Source organism: Schistocerca americana, chromosome 11 (genome assembly GCF_021461395.2).
Source record: "Schistocerca americana isolate TAMUIC-IGC-003095 chromosome 11, iqSchAmer2.1, whole genome shotgun sequence".
In the NCBI taxonomy this organism is placed as follows: Eukaryota; Metazoa; Arthropoda; class Insecta; order Orthoptera; family Acrididae; genus Schistocerca; species Schistocerca americana.
Genome location: NC_060129.1, coordinates 191,711,740 through 191,730,611, shown reverse-complemented (window position 1 = coordinate 191,730,611; position 18,872 = coordinate 191,711,740). Strand labels below are relative to the sequence as shown.

The 18,872-nt window shown below is 38.9% G+C and overlaps 1 protein-coding gene across 4 annotated transcripts in view; it reads right to left on the bottom strand.

The window, feature by feature from the left end:
- The window catches only part of LOC124553713, a 194,263-nt gene that overhangs the window by 127,421 nt on the left and 47,970 nt on the right, over nt 1-18,872 (bottom strand). For 3 of the 4 annotated variants that reach the window (XM_047127610.1, XM_047127611.1, XM_047127613.1), the window contains exon 3: nt 8,088-8,316. The exons of the other annotated variant lie outside the window; for it this stretch is intronic. In XM_047127610.1, coding sequence (XP_046983566.1) covers nt 8,088-8,269 — 182 coding nt within the window. In that variant the 5' untranslated portion in view covers nt 8,270-8,316. The remainder of the gene's footprint in view (nt 1-8,087; nt 8,317-18,872) is intronic. 4 annotated transcript variants of the gene reach the window in all.

Here is an 18,872-nt window from a genome sequence, read left to right as displayed (position 1 = left end):
TCACAGTGAACTAATTTTCAAAGAATACTAGCAGCATGACATCTGCCATGACCTCACAAGCTGTTTTTGGTCTCTCAGATTCTTTCCTGACCCACTGTGAAGACTGAACATTGGTCTTAACATCATAACTGTAGATCCACATCTCATCAACAATTATGGCTCGAGTAACATCTCATTCTCACTTGCGTGATCTGAAAGCTCTTTACAGATTGAGAGGTGTAGGTCCTCCTGGTCTCAACACATGAGCCATGAGATGAAATTGGTGCAAAACAATGCATTCCAAGATGTCACGTCAGGATTTTATGACACAATCCAACTGAAATGTTACATTCTTCTGCAATCTTTTTGACAGTCAGTCTTTGACTGCCACGCACAATTTCATTGACATTCCTGCCATGAGTGTCATTGGTAGACGGCGAAGGACATCCTGAATGAGGGTCAGTTTTAACTTCTGTCTGGCCATTTTTAAACCATGTGAACCATTCATAACACCAAGTATTTCTTAAGCAAACATCACCATAAGTTTCTTGCATCATTTGGTGTGTCTCTGTATATGATTTCTTGAATTTCACACAAAATTTAAGGCAGATGCATTGCTCCTCTAACCCTGCCATCTTGAAATTTGTGAACTATGTGACACAACATTCTACTCAATACAGCACTGAACAATAAATAACAAACATACAACAATGAAACTTCAACCATTACACATTGAACACAAGTGTGTGCAGGATGGCAAGCACATTTCACTCCAACATACCACTGGCATGAAACTACAAATGTTCTGAAAATTTTTGAACCGACCTCATATTTGGTTAATGCAAACCATATACCAGCAGCCCTAATATGAAACAAAAAATGGTATGAATGTTTTGAGTAGAAGAAAAATTAATTAATTAAAAGGAAATGTAGGTTTTGAGTGTGTGTGCGTGTGCATGTGTGTGTGTGTGTGTGTGTGTGTGTGTGTGTGTGTGTGTGTGTAAAATGTTTCTTACCATCTTCCATATTTGAATTATCTTACTTAGAAAAAAGGAACGTGGTTACTAATTTATATGAGGCAGTATATTGTGAGTACAGAATTTAGATTAATTCAATTCGGAATTTCTTCCTGTAAGTATTAAGGGTATAAAGTTTTCTATGCCCTTGTCTTGACGAAATGAGCAAGCTTGTCTGTAATAAATCTTATTGTAAAGGTTTAGTTCTGCATTAGTCAAATATTTGTTTTTATTTCATTATCTACTTGTAAAGTTCCACTTTGATCTCACAAATTTTACAATCCACTATTGCCAGTTTCTGCTACTACCATCTTCAGGTCATAAAATGTTGTGATACAGGTTGGTTGGTTGGTTGGTTGGCTGGTTGGTTGGTTGGTGAGGGGACCAAACTGAGGTCATCAGTCCAATGACCTAAGGTTGCAGAAACCAAGGGAGGAACAACACAAACAGCACAGTCCAGTCCAATCAAGAAGAAGGGAAAACAGGGAAACAGAGGTAAAAAGGAACATCTGGGCTCCAGGAAGAGGAAAGAATAAAAGGAGGTGAGGGGAAAAAGAGAGCAGGGGTGCCCCAGAAACACTCCTCATGCTTGAGCACCAACACTGCCACTGACCTGTACTGATCTCTTCACCATGCCAGTAGTGACAATGGAAACAACACCAGAGAAGAAGACACAAGAAAAGGAGGAACAAGACTGCACAAAAGACCAGACAATACATAGGGAAAAAGAGGGGAGAACCTGGCCTGTGTTGGGGCAAGGCCAAGGCCTCCATAAGCAATGCCAGTAGTAACTGCAAATGAGGGGCTCCAATGCCAGAGGGAAATTCAAGCACTTAAACCTGGGAGGACAAACCATTTTCATGAAGAAAACTGGACATATTTAATCATGTGAGAGTTGTCTGCTAACACTCAGGACAAGGAGGGTGGGAGGGCACTTTTAGTACAAAGGGTCAAAAGGCGGGGGCAGTCCAGCAAAATATCAATCACCGTGAGCAGGGCACTGATACTACATATATACACTACCCATTGTAGATTAAAGCCATGGGTCAACCTAGTATGGCCAATACAAAGATGGATGATAGATTCCAGCCAGGAGAGGAGGAGGGAAGAACGCCACACGATGGGAGTCCCTTGATTGGATGAAGTTTATCAGACAGTGGGGTAGCCTGTCAAGGTTCGACCCACGATTGAGCAGAAAGGGATATGGTGTAAAGCTGCAAATCCACTGTCTGAGTAGGCATCGAGAACAGGGGGTAGGCAGCTGCCCCCCTCCTCCTCCTCCTCCCCCCCCCCCCCCCCACACCCAGCCAGATTATCAGCAAAGTTCATTAACTGGGACACTTACTGAGCTGGGTAAAAGGACATCAACCGACCATGGAGCAGCACCAAGATTGGTGAGGAGGCCATAGATAGCAGAGACCAAGGGGTGGAAGGAAAAACACTGAGTGATTGCCTGAAGATCTCTCATTGAGTCCATGCATAACATGTGGGTTAGGAAGAACCATTTAATAAAGCAGAGGGAACCACAGATGGACATCAATTTCACAGTAAACACTCCACATATGACAGGCTACAGATGGTGTTCCCTGCCAAAAGAAGAAGTGAAGGCATGCCCCCATGATTGGTGGATTTAGAGCCATCAGTGTAGAAAATAATGGCACCCTGAAGTGTTCAAAATAAACAACAGAACACCACTGGAGTGATGGAGGCTTTCAGACCCCAGAAAAGGTCCATCAGAATCCGAGGCAAAGGAAGTAACCAGGGGGGTTGGCTGGGAGAGAACATGGAGAAAAGGACAAGTAGGTGGGATGGAAATCACAGTGGAAAGAAACTATGTGCAGCCCAACCAGTAAACCCACCTGAGGGCAGGCAGTAGGTGGGTGACAGCCAGAAGTGGCGATAATTAGAGAATAGGTGGAGTGAGAAGGAGAAGAACAGACAGTGGTGGTATAGGAAACCAGGAGCTGGGACCACCAAACCATTACGGGAGGTATACCAGTGTCAACCAGAAGACTATTGACATGGCTAGTGAGAAATGCACCGATGGTTAAACAGATACCACAATGGTGAACCAGGTTCAAGAGAAGCAGCATGGAAGGGGCAGTTGATCCATAAACTTGACAACTATAGTCCAGATGAGACAGAGCTAATGCCCAACAAAGGTGAAAAAGGGTTTAAAGATCCATGCCCCAAGAGGTGTGGTAAATGAAGCAAAGGACATTAAGTTTAGGGAAACATCCAACCTTCACATGACAGATATGAGGCAACAAAATAAGCTTGTCCAAAAGAAGACCTAATAAATACGACTAGGGGACCGTGGTCAAGTGTTGAGTGTTGAGGTAGAGCACAAGATCAGGGTGAACCTTAGTACGGAGACTGAAAAACACCACCACCGACTTAAGGGGAGAGAATTGAAAACTGTGTGAGGGTGTCCACGTGGAAGTATGGCAGACAGCACTCTGGATTGTGGTGTAGGTACCAATGTCAATGTCAAAATCTATACATGTAGGTACACAGTAAGTCAAAATATTTTATGATATGAAGATGAAAATAACAAACCAGTAATAGTGGATTGTAAAATTTGTGCAATCAAGATGGACCTTTAAAATGAAATGCCACAATATGATTGCAAACTCATTTACAAACTTTATGTCTTCAATTAATTTCATTATTTATTTGAGGTACTATTTGGATGGTAAGTAGCAGTTGGGAGTTCATCAGCAGACGTACCTACATCACAGCAAGTGCTGCACGGAACTACTAACACCACAGACTTCAAAGGAGAGCCTCAAAATTTGGCATGACAAAAGGCACCAACGAAGATGCAACACAATAATGTGTGAAGATGATACTGAAACTTTTGTGTGTCCTGAAATTATTGTGAACTTAGTATCCTCTTAAGACAGAGCTCTGTAACTAAACCTTCCTTGAATGCTAGTCCCATAAGTTGGAAGAGCATTTAACCGCTTAAGCGAAGGTCCCAGGTTTGAGTCTCAGTACAGAACACTGTTTTCATCTACCAGGAAGTTTTATATCAGGGCAAACTTGTTGCTGATTGAAAATTCATTGAATAAACATTATCATTTATCACTGTCAAACGTTACCCTGAAGAAAATATTAATGCAAGTAGATTACTGATTAACTTCAGTTTCATCAAGAAACCCATCAAGAATTTTTGCAGTTTTGCCACCAGGAACCATTTTATCACACACAGTATTTTAAAAAATTCCCACCTTGAGATGAAGGAAAACAACAGAAACCACCTTGCTAGAGGAGCAAACCAAATTTTTCAGGGGAGGGCTAAGCAACTGATTAGTGGGAAAAAGACCTAGAGCATCGTAGATGGACATCCACAATCTCGGCATGTGACGCTGGAAGTACAGAGGGAAGACATATGGCTGAACTTCCAGCACTTAAAGCACCGCATCGAGGGAGGCATATATAGCTTGACATCACAGCAGTAGACCATCACCTTCACCTTCTCGGGTAAGGCGTCACCTTGGAAGGCCAAGATGAAGGTGCTGGTGACAACCTGATTATCCCTCAGACCCTGATGGATGCGCCACACGAAATGAACAACTTGCTGCTCTAAATTAGTGTGCAGCTCATCGTCAGACTGCAAAAGAAGGTCCCTGTGGAATATCATACCCTGGACCATATTTAAGCTCTTATGTGGTGTGACAGTAACAGAAACATTCCCCGACTTGTTACAAGCAAGTGAAGTCCGTATCTCGGCAGAGGATGCCGTTTTTATCAAGACTGACCCAGATCGCATTTTGGACATGCCCTCCACCTCCACAAACTTGTCCTCTAAATATTTGTAACGACAGAAATGCATATCCTCCTATTTCCATCTATTGTACTATAACTTTTTTCTTGTTTTGTTACCTGAAGATATGACATTTCTGTGTCTTTATATATTGTAATTGATATATATATATATATATATATATATATATATATATATATATATATATATATATAAAAATAGAGGGAAACATTCCACGTGGGAAAAATATATCTAAAAAGAAAGATGATGAAACTTACCAAACAAAAGCGCTGGCAGGTCGATAGACACACAAACAAACACAAACATACACACAAAATTCTAGCTTTCGCAACCAATGGTTGCCTCGTCAGGAAAGAGGGAAGGAGAAGGAAAGACAAAAGGATATGGGTTTTAAGGGAGAGGGTAAGGAGTCATTCCAATCCCGGGAGCGGAAAGACTTACCTTAGGGGGAAAAAAGGACAGGTATACACTCGCACACACACACATATCCATCCACACATACACAGACACAAGCAGACATTTGTAAAGGCAAAGAGTTTGGGCAGAGATGTCAATATATATATATATACACACATTCCACGTGGGAAAAAGATATCTAATAACAAAGATGATGTGACTTACCAAACAAAAGTGCTGGCAGGTCGATAGACACATGAACAAACACAAACATACACACAAAATTCAAGCTTTCGCAACAAACGGTTGCTTCATCAGGAAAGAGGGAAGGAGAGGGAAAGACAAGAGGATGTGGGTTTTAAGGGAGAGGGTAAGGAGTCATTCCAATCCCGGGAGCGTAAAGACTCACCTTAGGGGGAAAAAAGGACAGGTATACACTCGCACACACACATATATCCATCTGCACATACACATACATCTGTGCATTATGTCAATGTATAATTGGTTTGTTTTGTAAATACTACTTGTAATTTTTACACTGGGTCTTGCCTAGGGAAAACTATGCTATCGAACGATTACATCGACAGGTCGTGTGGAGAACGAAAGTGTTTAGGATCTTTGGTAGTGTGAACTCTGCCGCATGGAGTACGGGCAGAGGCGGAGTCTGGCAGGAGTAGGGCAGTGGAGCAGGTGTGTTGTGTGACACTCCCGCGAGTTGCCGCTCTTTCGGGGTTTGGCAGCATGTAATTGCGCTCGACTTGCGATGATAGTTTCTGACACGGTGCCGCGGACGGGAAGCATTAGCTGGCGCACATCAAGAGCCCGTTTCGCCTGGTGACCGTGTCGAGAAGAAGGCGCACCAACATCCAGCTTCTGCAACAGCGACGGCCGACAATGAGTGACTGTCGCCACCTCCTCGATCGACGGCTTCAAACCTTCAATCAGCCAACAAGGAAGACTGGAAGCACGTAAAGTTTTAGAACTGTATGGCAGACCTCAGCTTTTCAAACTGTACAATTTGCCTCGCCAAATTACAGCAAGGTAGCATGAACCTTTGTTGCTCAATGTCCCAATTGCATTACCAAGCAGGGTCCCTTCCTTTCCCGGAATGAACCCGAGTGTCGTTGAAATTCAAATGCCAGCATTAAAGAAATATTATTCCATTTCACTGCTTTAATTTCAAAGTTCAGTTAAAGTATTCATAGCTGGCTACAATATTTAGATTACACAAGCACAAATTAAGAGTGCGAGTTTTGTTACCATATTTTAGCTTACCTGTGACTGCAGCTCAGCTTGGTACATACTAAATCTTACTACTGTTAATTGTTCAGAATCATTTAATTCAAATTCAAAGTTAAATCTCTTATTTCTAAATTGCGTAGATTCAAGTGGCTTTTGAAATGATTGTTGAGGTAGCCCAAGACTAACGTTATTTTACTGAATTTCGTAGTGCTTCAGAAACAAAGCTCACTATTAATTTCAGTCACTAAATTAACTTTCAATTTTCCGGTTTTATTAATTCATTTGCTGAATTAAGTCAGAGTGTAGCGAAAGTTATTACTTCTGACAAACATTCAGTTTTAACACAACACGTGTCAACCTTCAGTTGCCACGCTTTTAGTGCTAATTATATGTGCAATAACCTTTCTTTTTCAGTTATTATAGTAGTTGGCCATAGGACTAGCGACCGTAATTTTCCCCAAATCTCAAATATCTAATTAACACCAGTTAATTGTTAACATAATGACTGCACATTTACTCTATTTATTAACTTTACCCCTTTTCAAAATTAATTTCCACCAGTTTCATTTGCAATTTTCCTTTCATTTAGATGTAACCCTTTCCACCCTCTTTACCAACAGATTAACTTCGGTGACGACTGTTTTTCCCAAATTTCCATTAGGTGCACGCAGTTTAATTTTTACTGTCATTAAGGTCAATAAGTGAGGGGGAGGTTACATACTCTACAAAAAACTGTAGCTTCATTGAAACAAAGGAGCCCCATCAGTTCTTGTACATATGAGGTACGAGGATGAATAAGGTTCGCTGCCATCCTTAGCATGGCCTTCCTCCCATGGAGTGGCGAGGGAGGGGAATGGTTTAGGGTCATCTTTCTTGAGTTGTACTGAGGCTTGGAATGCTTAGAGACTGCTGGTGTTTGATCACCAGCAAGTAATGATGTGGTAAGCTTCATCGCACATCATACACCCTGATGGCACCGACTCAGACAAGGAGCCCTCCCTACTTGGGCCACCCAGCTGCAGCAAAGGCCACCTGGCAGGTGCAAAGAAGTCCATGTTCATGGTCAGTGCAAAAAGTGACACTGCATACTGCATGGTGGAAATCGCACCCAGGAAGGTGTCCTCGCCCAAGAAATGAAGAATGAGCTGCACTGCAGTGCAACGACAAAAAAATGGGCTGAAGATCTCAAGGCACGATGGACATGATGCACCATGTAAGGTGTCCTTCCCCAATTGGCTCACTCTTCGGGAAATTTTGAAAAATGGAGGTCAAACCATACAGGAGACCATCACATACAGGCCGAAACATGAGCGACTCCTTTTAGTTGCTTCTTACGACAGGCAGGAATTCCTTGGGCCTATTCTAATCCCCAGACCCACAGGGGGTCCTCCATTAGTGATGAATGACCCCTTGGTGTGTGCTGGACTGCTCATTTCCTCACTGCGTCCATTTACTTTATGGTCCCCCTTTTAATATCAAGGTTGTTACTAATCTCATTTCTATTATTATCCCTCAATACTTTCTTTTCCTTGGTTTACTCTCTGTCCATGTATTGTGCTGAATAGGCTGCTCATTCCATTCAGGAGATCCTGGAATCCTATCCTACCTTCACAGCATACTATACAATCAACGCCCTGAAACAAAGCCACAGGACTCAGTCTCACCTGGCTGGATGTTCCTCTTTGATGTGTACCACCAGTGCATCCTTCCCCACCAATACTTTTTGGCAGTGCGGGCAGACCTGGCTATGTGGGGAGTTGGTGGCAGTGACTAACGCAGAGGCCACGGTGGTTGTGCGGGACTCTGATGAGCTGCTGCAAGCACCAGCCACTCCTGCCTCTGACATCTCTGGCTGGCTGTTGGATCTATTGGGGTTCTTTGAGGCTGAAGACCCTACAATAGAAGGCATAAGCTCTGTGTATAGAAGCAGACAAATCCTAATGAGGAACAGTGACCTTTCCCTTTCTGTTAAAACTGAAGTTGATAATATACAAATAATTATTCATTAATTTCTATTCTGTTCATTACCATCAGCCACGTTTTTGTGAAAAACATAATTTAAAGCATTTTGACTGTAGTTAATATATTGTCTACTATAGCATTATGGCTAATACCAATTATTTATGTTAGTGTTAAGATGCTTTCATTGCTGATATTGTAGTGTTGTGGAATTATGAAACTTCTCAGGTATCACAATTACACCAACAAGCAAAAATCTACCATTTTAAAATATGGAGCAGTCAACTGAGGAATCGTCAAGGACAAATGATACATGGAATTATTAATGCCAGCATTTCTTCTACCCTAAAGTGCAGAAATTATGTCAGTCTATTTTTTTTTTATATTTCTGGAAATTTTGTGCTCGAATCTCAAAAACAAATAACTGCACTGGTCAGAAGAGCTTACAATTACAGGCTTTACTTTGGTCACACAGTACGAGAATATGACCACCACTTATATATTGTGCAATTTGGGCTGCTGATCACAGAGGATGGCTGAATGGTTCAAAAATTGCTATGTCATTCACTGTTCCAAAGGGTTGAAGGGAGTCTCAAGACCACATTTCTTTTTCACAGAGGTTTCTGACCATACATCTCAAACTAATCACACCACTGTTCATGCAAAAACGCAAACAGCTTTGAGAGCAGCACATAATTATGTCAACTTATCTTTTCCTGGGCAATCAACAATATTCAACATGTATCTCTAAAGTGGAAAATTCAGAAGGGGAGACGTATGGGAGTGATTCTGACTTCAATGCAAGAGCCTCAAATAGTGTGCCAGACAGAATTTAGTGATCTTATTTGCAGAGCACAATAGATTTACCAAAAAATGAAAAGGAGAGCTTCTTTCTTAGAGGGTACAAGAGAGAAATTTTCTCCACAAGAACATGAAAATAATTCTGTATCACAATCATGATGGTAATACAGCCTTCTGCATTGATATTAATGGGCTGACAACCTATTTTTTGACATACAGTGAAACTTAACTTTTACACTTTTCAAGGGACTTCAAAAGAAAAAAATGGTGTAAAATGCAGGAAAGTGTAAAATGTGGGAAACAACATTTTAAGCTGCAAAGGTTATGTATAGGATACTCCCTTGCTTTTCACACTTTATGTATGTGCACATAATAGGCAACAAAATACATTTGTCCAGGACTTGTTTATTATCTAGTAGGTTTATAATCTAATAAAAACCACTGATGTAATGGGAACTGTAACTGGAAAGTAGAAATGTTTGACTCAATTTCATAAGCCATGATTGATGTTTTTGGAACATCTGCAACTGTTATTCATTGTTTAAATAATGAAATACTGCATCATTTGTGTATTTTTTTTATTCTTAGTGCGGTGCATTTTGAGAATTTTTCCTCAATCTACAAGTACAAATATTTACATAAGTATTTTGTGTGGTGTTTGTATATGTATTGTTCTGCATCTCTAACTGTAGTCATCTTTTTGAGGTTATCACATACTGTGCCTCCTCAGTTATGTAGAAAACCATACATGTGCAAACCATCACTTGCATTGTTTTTGTGTAACATCACAAAAAATACATCCGTACATATTGCACTTAACAAAGAGAGTAAATTCTTGAAACACATTTTGCTCCACATAAAAATATATGAAATTCACACTGTGTTCAAACCAAAAACATTCCAGCAATGCAAACTGAATGAGGGTATCAACAAGCACTACAAGCGGCCAAAGACAAAACATACTAAATATGGTTCAAAAGAGATGTGACGATGATTACAACAACCACAAAACTGCATATGTGCTGTAGAGAGTTTGTAAATGGTTGTCATCGGTCATACTATCTTTATTCAAACAAACCTACTTACTCCCATCAGTCACCAGGCAAAGTAGAGTTTGGCGGCGGCAAAAGATATGGCACAAATTGTTCCAAGTTTTACATATTTCCAGGTTTAAATACTGTGTAGAACATCCAAAAAACTCAACCACATAATGTTTCTAAACACTACTTGATGGCCAAGATCATGCCACCATCATTTTACATCAGTTTTTTCTCCACAAACATTTTTTCATAAAGTATGAATCATGGGAAATTTGTAAATATGTTGACACAAAATTGCATGTAAATTAACATTGTGGCCATAGGAAATTTGATGGGATTGATAAAAAATGTTGTAAACAGCAGGAAAGTGTTATTTCTGGGAAATAAAAATTGGGATTATATTGTAATTACAATCCAGAAGAACAGCATTTGTTCACTAAGTTCTCAATAGAAGCATTAAAGGTGTTATTCTACATACAGGAAATTAACTTCCAAGCCTGCCAAAGTTTCCACACAATGCAAATGAAAGGAACTTGTAGCATGCAACTTCTGTTACATTCTGTGCATTACAGCATATACTGTTGGAATGTATGCTGTGGTGACATGTAAAGACAAATATGTCCACTAAATGCCATTTTTCACAATCAATGTGAAACTTATTTCAGGCATACATATGAATGAAACCAACATACTGCAATGCAGACTCCTTTGCTTATGTGTCGAAATGCAGTTCGTACCCTTAAGTGAAATTTACAATGAAAATATTTCTTTAGAGAGTACATTTAAATATGGTTACATACTCAGTTGCATGAACAATTTGGAAAATTTTGGCTTTCAATGACTGCCAAAAGCAATTTTTTTAAATTCAAAATAACTTATACCTTATTGTATAATTCTTGTTATTCTATATCATATTATGTATTTGTAACAATTTGGTATTTGAAATACTGCAAAAAATTATAAATTGACAACTTACCATAAAGATGACATGTTAAGTTGCAGGCAGGCACAATTAAACGACATTACATATATGCTTTTGGCCACAGCCTTCATCAGAAAAAAAGACACATACCATTCATTCACACATGCAAGCATACGTGATGCACACATGACTGGTAACACCAGCAGCTCGAGCATTCAGGCCTGAGCTACTGAAATTGTTGGTTATGTGTGAACGAGGTGCGCTTGCTTGTGTGAATGAATGGCATGTGGTTCTCTTTTTCTGAGGAAGGCTGTGTCCAAAAGCTTATGTGACAGCATCTTAATTGTGCCCGTCTGCAGCTTAACATGTCATCTTTACGGTAAGTAGCAATTTATCTGTTCTTTCCTACATTGTTGACATTCCTACCTGGTGTTTCCATTGTTTTAAGTTGAGAATTTTAACACTGCTGTTGCTTTTCAGTGCTTTACCAAAATTTCTGATTTTATTGATGCTTCACAATTATGTAAAATATTTCAAATCACTATGACAGAAAACAATTATGTAACACTGGGATTACCTATTAGAAAGATTCTTTGAGGTAACCAGAATCATCATCACAAGCTGGTTCTGCCACTGCAATAACTTAAGTCCTCAATTCTGACAGTCTTCTCTTTAAATAGTTTGTACTTGCATAATAAAATTCATTTCATTTCACTTGACATCTAAATTTTATAGTCCTTTAGACAAGGCTCCCTCCCTCTTCTAGGTCTGAGCCAACAATAAATTCACACAATATCAGGCCAAACAATGGCATACTGCCTGTTGGCTTCTGGCTTGGGATATTTGGCTGATGTTTAATGATTTTCCTGATGTTTCACCAGCACGACTGGCTGGATTTGTCAGAAGTGCATCCTCCAGTGCAATCATAAAACAAATATTGGTTGAAGATTCCAAACCAGAAGCCAAAGGCAATACATCAACAAGAAGCCACAAAAATCAACAATTTGGGCAGGTATAACATATAGCAAAAGATACTGCAACTGTTTGAAAGTTTTAACTGATTACATTACATTTCATTTACAGTTGTGATGTAACACAATTGGTTAATGGTTTTGGTCATTAGGTGGCCCTATCGAAACATTTGCTTTTAAAAAAATGACAAAGAGAAAATGATAAGATGTGCTGTTGTATGATTATTTATATGATCGCTTTTGTGTATCTAAACTGTTAAATTTATAAAATTATAATTTATAAAACTTACATTGGAAAAACGTCTTACAGAAAGGCTCTCTTAGTCTGAAATTGTTCATGCTCCATGGGCCTGAATCTTTAGCACCAAATAATCAGTGACAAAAGTTTCAATTTCAACAAAGCTTCGTGTCTGGGACTCAATTTATTATGATCTCATGAGCCATCACTTTCACAACAGCTGGAAAATGCTGAGAAAACATTAATTTCACAGAAATGAATGCACCTCTGAAGAACAAAAAACTATCGGCATAGAATGTCAAACTGCACTATAAACAGTGGCACAACAAGGACAATTGTTTCAATGTGGTCTAAGTTCAGCCAGTGATTACATGTAACAGCAGAACTTGCAGTGCCACTTGAAGATGATGACTGAGTTGTTCATCTTACTACTGTGCATAAAATGGAAACAATAAATGAGCTGAACACACAGAAGCACACCATTAATCCTCCACACCAAGGAAACCTGAGACATAAAATGAAAAGCTATGTTTGGAGAACAACTGCATTCACGGATGAAATATGAACATTGGAGAGGTTGGAAATGGGAAGATTACATTTCTCTAAAATGTTGGGCAACAAGACTGTCCTACTGCTTGGATTAACATCCTACAGTGACTAAATGAGAAAATATGTGTAACAAGGAATACAATTAGAGAGAGAGAGAGAGAGAGAGAGAGAGAGAGAGAGAGAGAGAGAGAGAGAGAGATCGTGGAGAAGTACTAGGACATGGGCTGCCATTGAAAGCTGTGGCTGAAGTATGGCAGAGAGAAATAATTGCAGAGGCAAAAAGTTGATGACTTATGAGGTAGCAGTTATGCTGAAATGAAGAGGATAACAGGGAGAAGTGATAGGAATGTGCAGTTCCACCAAAACTTTTAGGGATGACGACAGAGGCAACGAAACACAAACCAAGAGGAAGCTCATTATCATGGTCACTTTCAGGCTCAGACTGCTTTAAAATGGAGGAGTTGATCTCGTTCTTGTGCATGTGCACAATATGCCTCTTGCAAGTACCCTGGTGCTTGTACCTAAAGCACACATTTAGAGTATTGTTACTTTTTATTCATTCATTTACTTAGGTATTTGTTTGTTTATTTATTTAATTTGCATGCAGCTCTTAAATATGTGGCTCCTGCAAAACATAAGAATAGCAGTAGAATAATTATTGTTGAAAAGACATGCAACACAAAACAGCTGGCCTCATTTTGTTACTAGTTTACATGTTTATATCACTACAGTTTCCATGCTACTGCTATAAGGAGATTCGTAGCATAGGCAATACATAAGATTTCAAACTTAAAATTCTTTCAAAGAAAATGAAATGTGTTCTTACACACAACTGCCTTTCTGCATTAATGAAGCACAGTGACTGTCTTGTAATATTTTTGTTTTAATTACAGCACGCTTCTGATTATCTGAGTGTGGAGTGTTTGATCTGCAGATTATTTGGGCATAATTTGGCAATTTTTGAGAACAATGAAAACCATGAACTACTATGTTACAACATGTTACAATTACACTGAATATTTTCACTTGGGATACACTATTTTGGGCGTCACTCTTATTTTACAGCCAGAATATGATGCAAGCCCAAATTCCCTTCCACACATCTCTAAAATATTTTTAAGTTTCCCATTTCATCTTCAGGTAAACTTGAATGCTACTCCTGTAGCATGTGTGAGCCAACTGCCAACTCACTCAACATCAATAGTAAAAGGAAATGATTTGTTTCCCTCTGAAATGGTTACCTTCAGATTTATTGCTCTGTGTTGATAAGAAAGCATACTGTTAAACATCGCTGGGTGGAGTGAACTGTTGATTGCATTTTTCTGTCCACTGACAGGACTCAATCCTGCTGTGGCTTCTAAAATGAAGCATTGGCAAAGAGTATTAATTTATATTACATTTCTTGTTGGTACTGGAGTTGCAATCAGTTGATATGTGATAGGAAGATGACAAAAATATAAATCTATTGCTCTAATGACTAACAACAAATCAGAAAGTGTTAATAAGTTGCTAAAGGAAGAATTCTAGTAAAACCTTATCACAACTTTGGGATAAGCACACAGTCAATCACTGACGAACCCATATCATACACACTGATGTAATGGAATCCACTGATCTGTTGTCAGAGTATCCAGGACAAAATTGGTATCACTACACTGATGTTTTGACTTTCTAGGAAATGTGAACTGGCACCAGAGAAAAGTTAATTAGGAACCAAAACACGAAAAATGGCTCTATTATAGCCCAAAAGTGAACTAAAAGCAACTGGTAACCAATACAATGTGTTTTGAATGTTACTTTGTAAATAAGGTGTCAGTGCAAGGCGAATAATGTGCAAGTGAAGCAGTGAATGTCCAAATATGACATGTAGCATGTTTTGAAAGTGCAACATGCTTTCATTTGTGGTAAAAATGTGTATTTCAGATTATCCATGTTGTTTTGGTTATCTGTGTTACTTTGTAAATACAGTGTCAGTGTTCGGCGAATAATGTGCAAGTAAAGCAGTGAATGTCCAAATATGACATGTAGCATGTTTTGAAAGTGCAACATGCTGTCATTTGTGGTAAAAATGTGTGTTTCAGATTATCCATGTTGTTTAGGTTATCTGCGCAGCCATGGGTCCACATTCACCCAGATAATCTGAACCTAGTGTGTATGTGTCAGCCGCAGGTTTATTACCTGAGGGACCTGAGGCTGAAATTTAGATTAAAACAAATAAAAGTTCTATCAACAAGATTTTTTGTGTTGAATTACTTCCCACTACACTGTCTTATTGAGTTAGCTTGCTAAAACAAACCACTGATAAACAGACATTGATCTACAACTTTTATCTTTTTTAAATTAATTTTTGTTGAAAGTAACACCACTTTGTCCTCCTCTGTGATAACATCCAGCACTACACTTATTTGCTTTATTATTTAGCGCAGATACTGTTAATTTAAACAGACATGAATAAATTATTAAAAATTTGTCATGCATAAAAACATTGCATTAGGGGTCTTTGTGGGCACAGATGTATTAACAGTTGTTACCCTTTTCTGTAAGACAATGTTTAAGCATGTGTGACACATAAGAGATTTAACCTGTACACAAATGAACAGGAAAAGCAAATCAAAGAGCTCATCAAAGTCTATAACTAAAAACCTCGTTCAGTTTCTTTGCCAAGATATGGGCAACTGCTTCAATAAAAAAAACAGCCTTCCTTACTGTGGAAGATTACAAGACGTCTGCACTGCCTCCTACCATTTATTGTATATGCTAAACTAACCTGCTCCTTGTCATGGCAATGGGCAAGACACTTTAGTTTCATCATGCTGAAAGTCTCATGATGTCATTTCATGCTGGGCAATGTATTTTGTAAAACAGTAGTAGTTGTCAGCCAAGGCTTTTAGTTCTATGAATGCACAAGAACTGCTTAGTTCACGTGGAACTCTGAAAGTGATAAGGGAAACCATATGGCATTCAATGGCTTAGTTCCAGCTTATGCATGCAAAGGAGCTACCTGAGAGGCATCATCAAACTCCTCTGTCAATTGAGCTAAGACGAGGTTCGCGGTACTCACTGTGGTTCGGCTCTGTAGAAGGCTGAGGGTGATAGTCTTAAGTGCTGGCTGCCACCTAATAATTTATGGTTAAAAATCCCACATCTTGAAATATCTGGGCCCACATGGTGAGAGGAGAAGTTTTGCTGAGTTCCCATCATGTTCTTCAGGCTTCCAGTAATTCAGAAATGTGTAAATAATGCTCTGATTCACCCACCATCTACTGACATCCAACAGGAATTTCTGGAGCAAACTGGTGAGGAATATTTGGTCTGGCTGGCCTGTGTCTGGAGACATTCTGTGGTGAGAATTTATTAAACATGGCAGTTTTCCCTCTATTGGCAGAAAACACTAACATTTTCCCAAGTGTCAGTTGTGGCTGGAATGGTGAAAACGGCAAAGTCAGGAGCAAGGACACATGGAGAAGGACGCACGGTTTGGATGTGAAAGGTGAAAGGTAGCTCATGTAATACATCAGGGACTCTCAAGTTCAGATGGTGGATAGGACTTCATAGTGCCCAAGACCTAACAAGCAAGATTCTGGTTCTTTACATGCGATCAAACATGGTTAAACTATCACCACAGCAGACTGGTGAGAGTCTGCATCAGCACTGTTGATAGGTGGGTGTTGATGTTTGCAAAGGGGAGGTACAGTTGCCACAGTAACCTTAATACCTGTTTCAGTGATGGTATCTTTTTCATTTATTATTCAGTCAACCACTGGAGTAACGAACATTTGATGGCTTGCATTCGTGTTAGTGACTAAGTGTGCTCTCCCTTATACTTTTATTACAATCACTTTTTCCAACAGTCATGACACTGAGACTTTTGCTATGTCATTGCTTTTAATATAATAAAACACAAATTTGATTTTAATTGTATGTCATACAAAGTATATTATTAATATAATAGAGGGAAACATTCCACGTGGGAAAAATTATATATAAAAACAAAGATGAGGTGACTTACCGAACGAAAGCGCTGGCAGGTCGATAGACACACAAACAAACACAAACACACACACAAAATTCAAGCTTTCGCAACAAACTGTTGCCTCATCAGGAAAGAGGGAAGGAGAGGGAAAGACGGAAGGAAGTGGGTTTTAAGGGTGAGGGTAAGGAGTCATTCCAATCCCGGGAGCGGAAAGACTTACCTTAGGGGGAAAAAAGGACAGGTATACACTCGCACACACACACACACACACACATATCCATTCACACATACAGACACAAGCAGACATATTTAAATATGCTGCCAGTAGTTTTAGATCATCCATCTATAGCAAATGTGTGATTTTGTGTTGGTATGTTCCAGTAATATTGTATCCATAATTTATATTATTTAGCATGTTGGATAGTGGATTCAGAGCAAGGCAGAACCAGAAAGGACTTAATGAGTCTCCTTGGTATATTCCACACTTAATCTGTATTGGCTGTGATGTGATATTATTTGAATTTGTTTGGATATTAAGTGTGGTTTTCCAATTTTTCATTACTATGTTTAGTAACTGTATCAATTTAGGACCTACTTTGTATATTTCCAATATTTGTAGTAACCACGAGTAGGGTACACTATCAAAAGCTTTTTGGTAATCAATGTATGCGTAGTGTAGCAACCTTTGTTTAGTTTTAGCTTGATATGTCACCTCTGCATCTATTATCAGTTGCTCTTTACATCCTCCTGCTCCTTTGCAACAGCCTTTTTGTTCTTCACTTATAATTTTGTTCTGTGTTGTATGTGTCATTAATTTCTGTGTAATGACTGAAGTTAATAGTTTGTATATTTTGGTAAGCATGTTATGGGGCGATATTTTGCTGGGTTTGCTGTGTCTTCTCGATCTTTAGGTTTCAGATAAGTTATTCCATGTGTATCAGGGAATGTGTATGGGTCTGCAATGTAACTGTTAAATAATTTAGTTAGATGTGAATGTGTTGAGGTGAACTTCTTTAGCCAGAAATTTGCTATTTTATCTTTTCCAGGGGCTTTCCAATTGTGCGTAGAATTAATTGATTGGGTAACTTCATGTTGCAAAATTATCACTTCAGGCATTTGTGGTATCATCTTGTATGTGTCTGTTGCTGCTTGTATCAACCATGCATGCCTGTTATGTTGTATCGGGTTTGACCATATGTTGCTCCAGAAGTGTTCCATGTCTGTTATGTTTGGTGGGTTGTCTATTTTAATGTGTGTGTTATCTAATGTCTGGTAAAATTTCTTTTGGTTTGTGTTGAATATTTGGTTTTGTTTCCTTCTATTTTCACATTTTTTTGTATCTTCTAAGTCATTTGGCCAATGCTTGTAATTTCTGTTTCTTTTTGTCTAATTGCTCTATCGCTTCTTGTTGTGAGATTTTACCCAACCTTTTTCGTTTTTTGTCTGATATTTCATTTCTTATAAATTGTGTTAGCTGTCCGATGTCTTTTCTCAGTTTTTCTATTCTGATCTGTAGCCTGTGTTGCCATGCTGGTTTTGTGGGTTTCTTCTGTGTGTTGGTTTGTTCTGATCTCTGCCTAGTGTGTATATTTAGTGTAGTGAGTGCTCCTATATAAACCAGTGGTTGTAATTCTTCCATAGTTGTATTTTCATTTATTTTGTTGTGTATGATTGTGTTGATTGTTATTGTTGTTGTTTCGACTTGTGGGTTATTTGGTGGTCTATGCAAGAATGGTCTAATGTCTGTATTTGTGTCTTTGTATTCTATATATGTCAGCTGAAATGTTTCTTCTATATCTAACATGTGTGTCACTTCGTGCTCTATTTGTGCTTGTTCTGGTGGCTGTCTTAAGATTTCGTTTTCCTCTGATTGTTTAATTGATGCGTGGTGTTCTTTGTTTGTTTGGTCTGGGATGTTGGAGTCCATTACTGTATTTTCTTCTTCTTCTGATTGCACATTATTTTGTTCCAGTATTTGTTGTACTTGTTGTTTGAT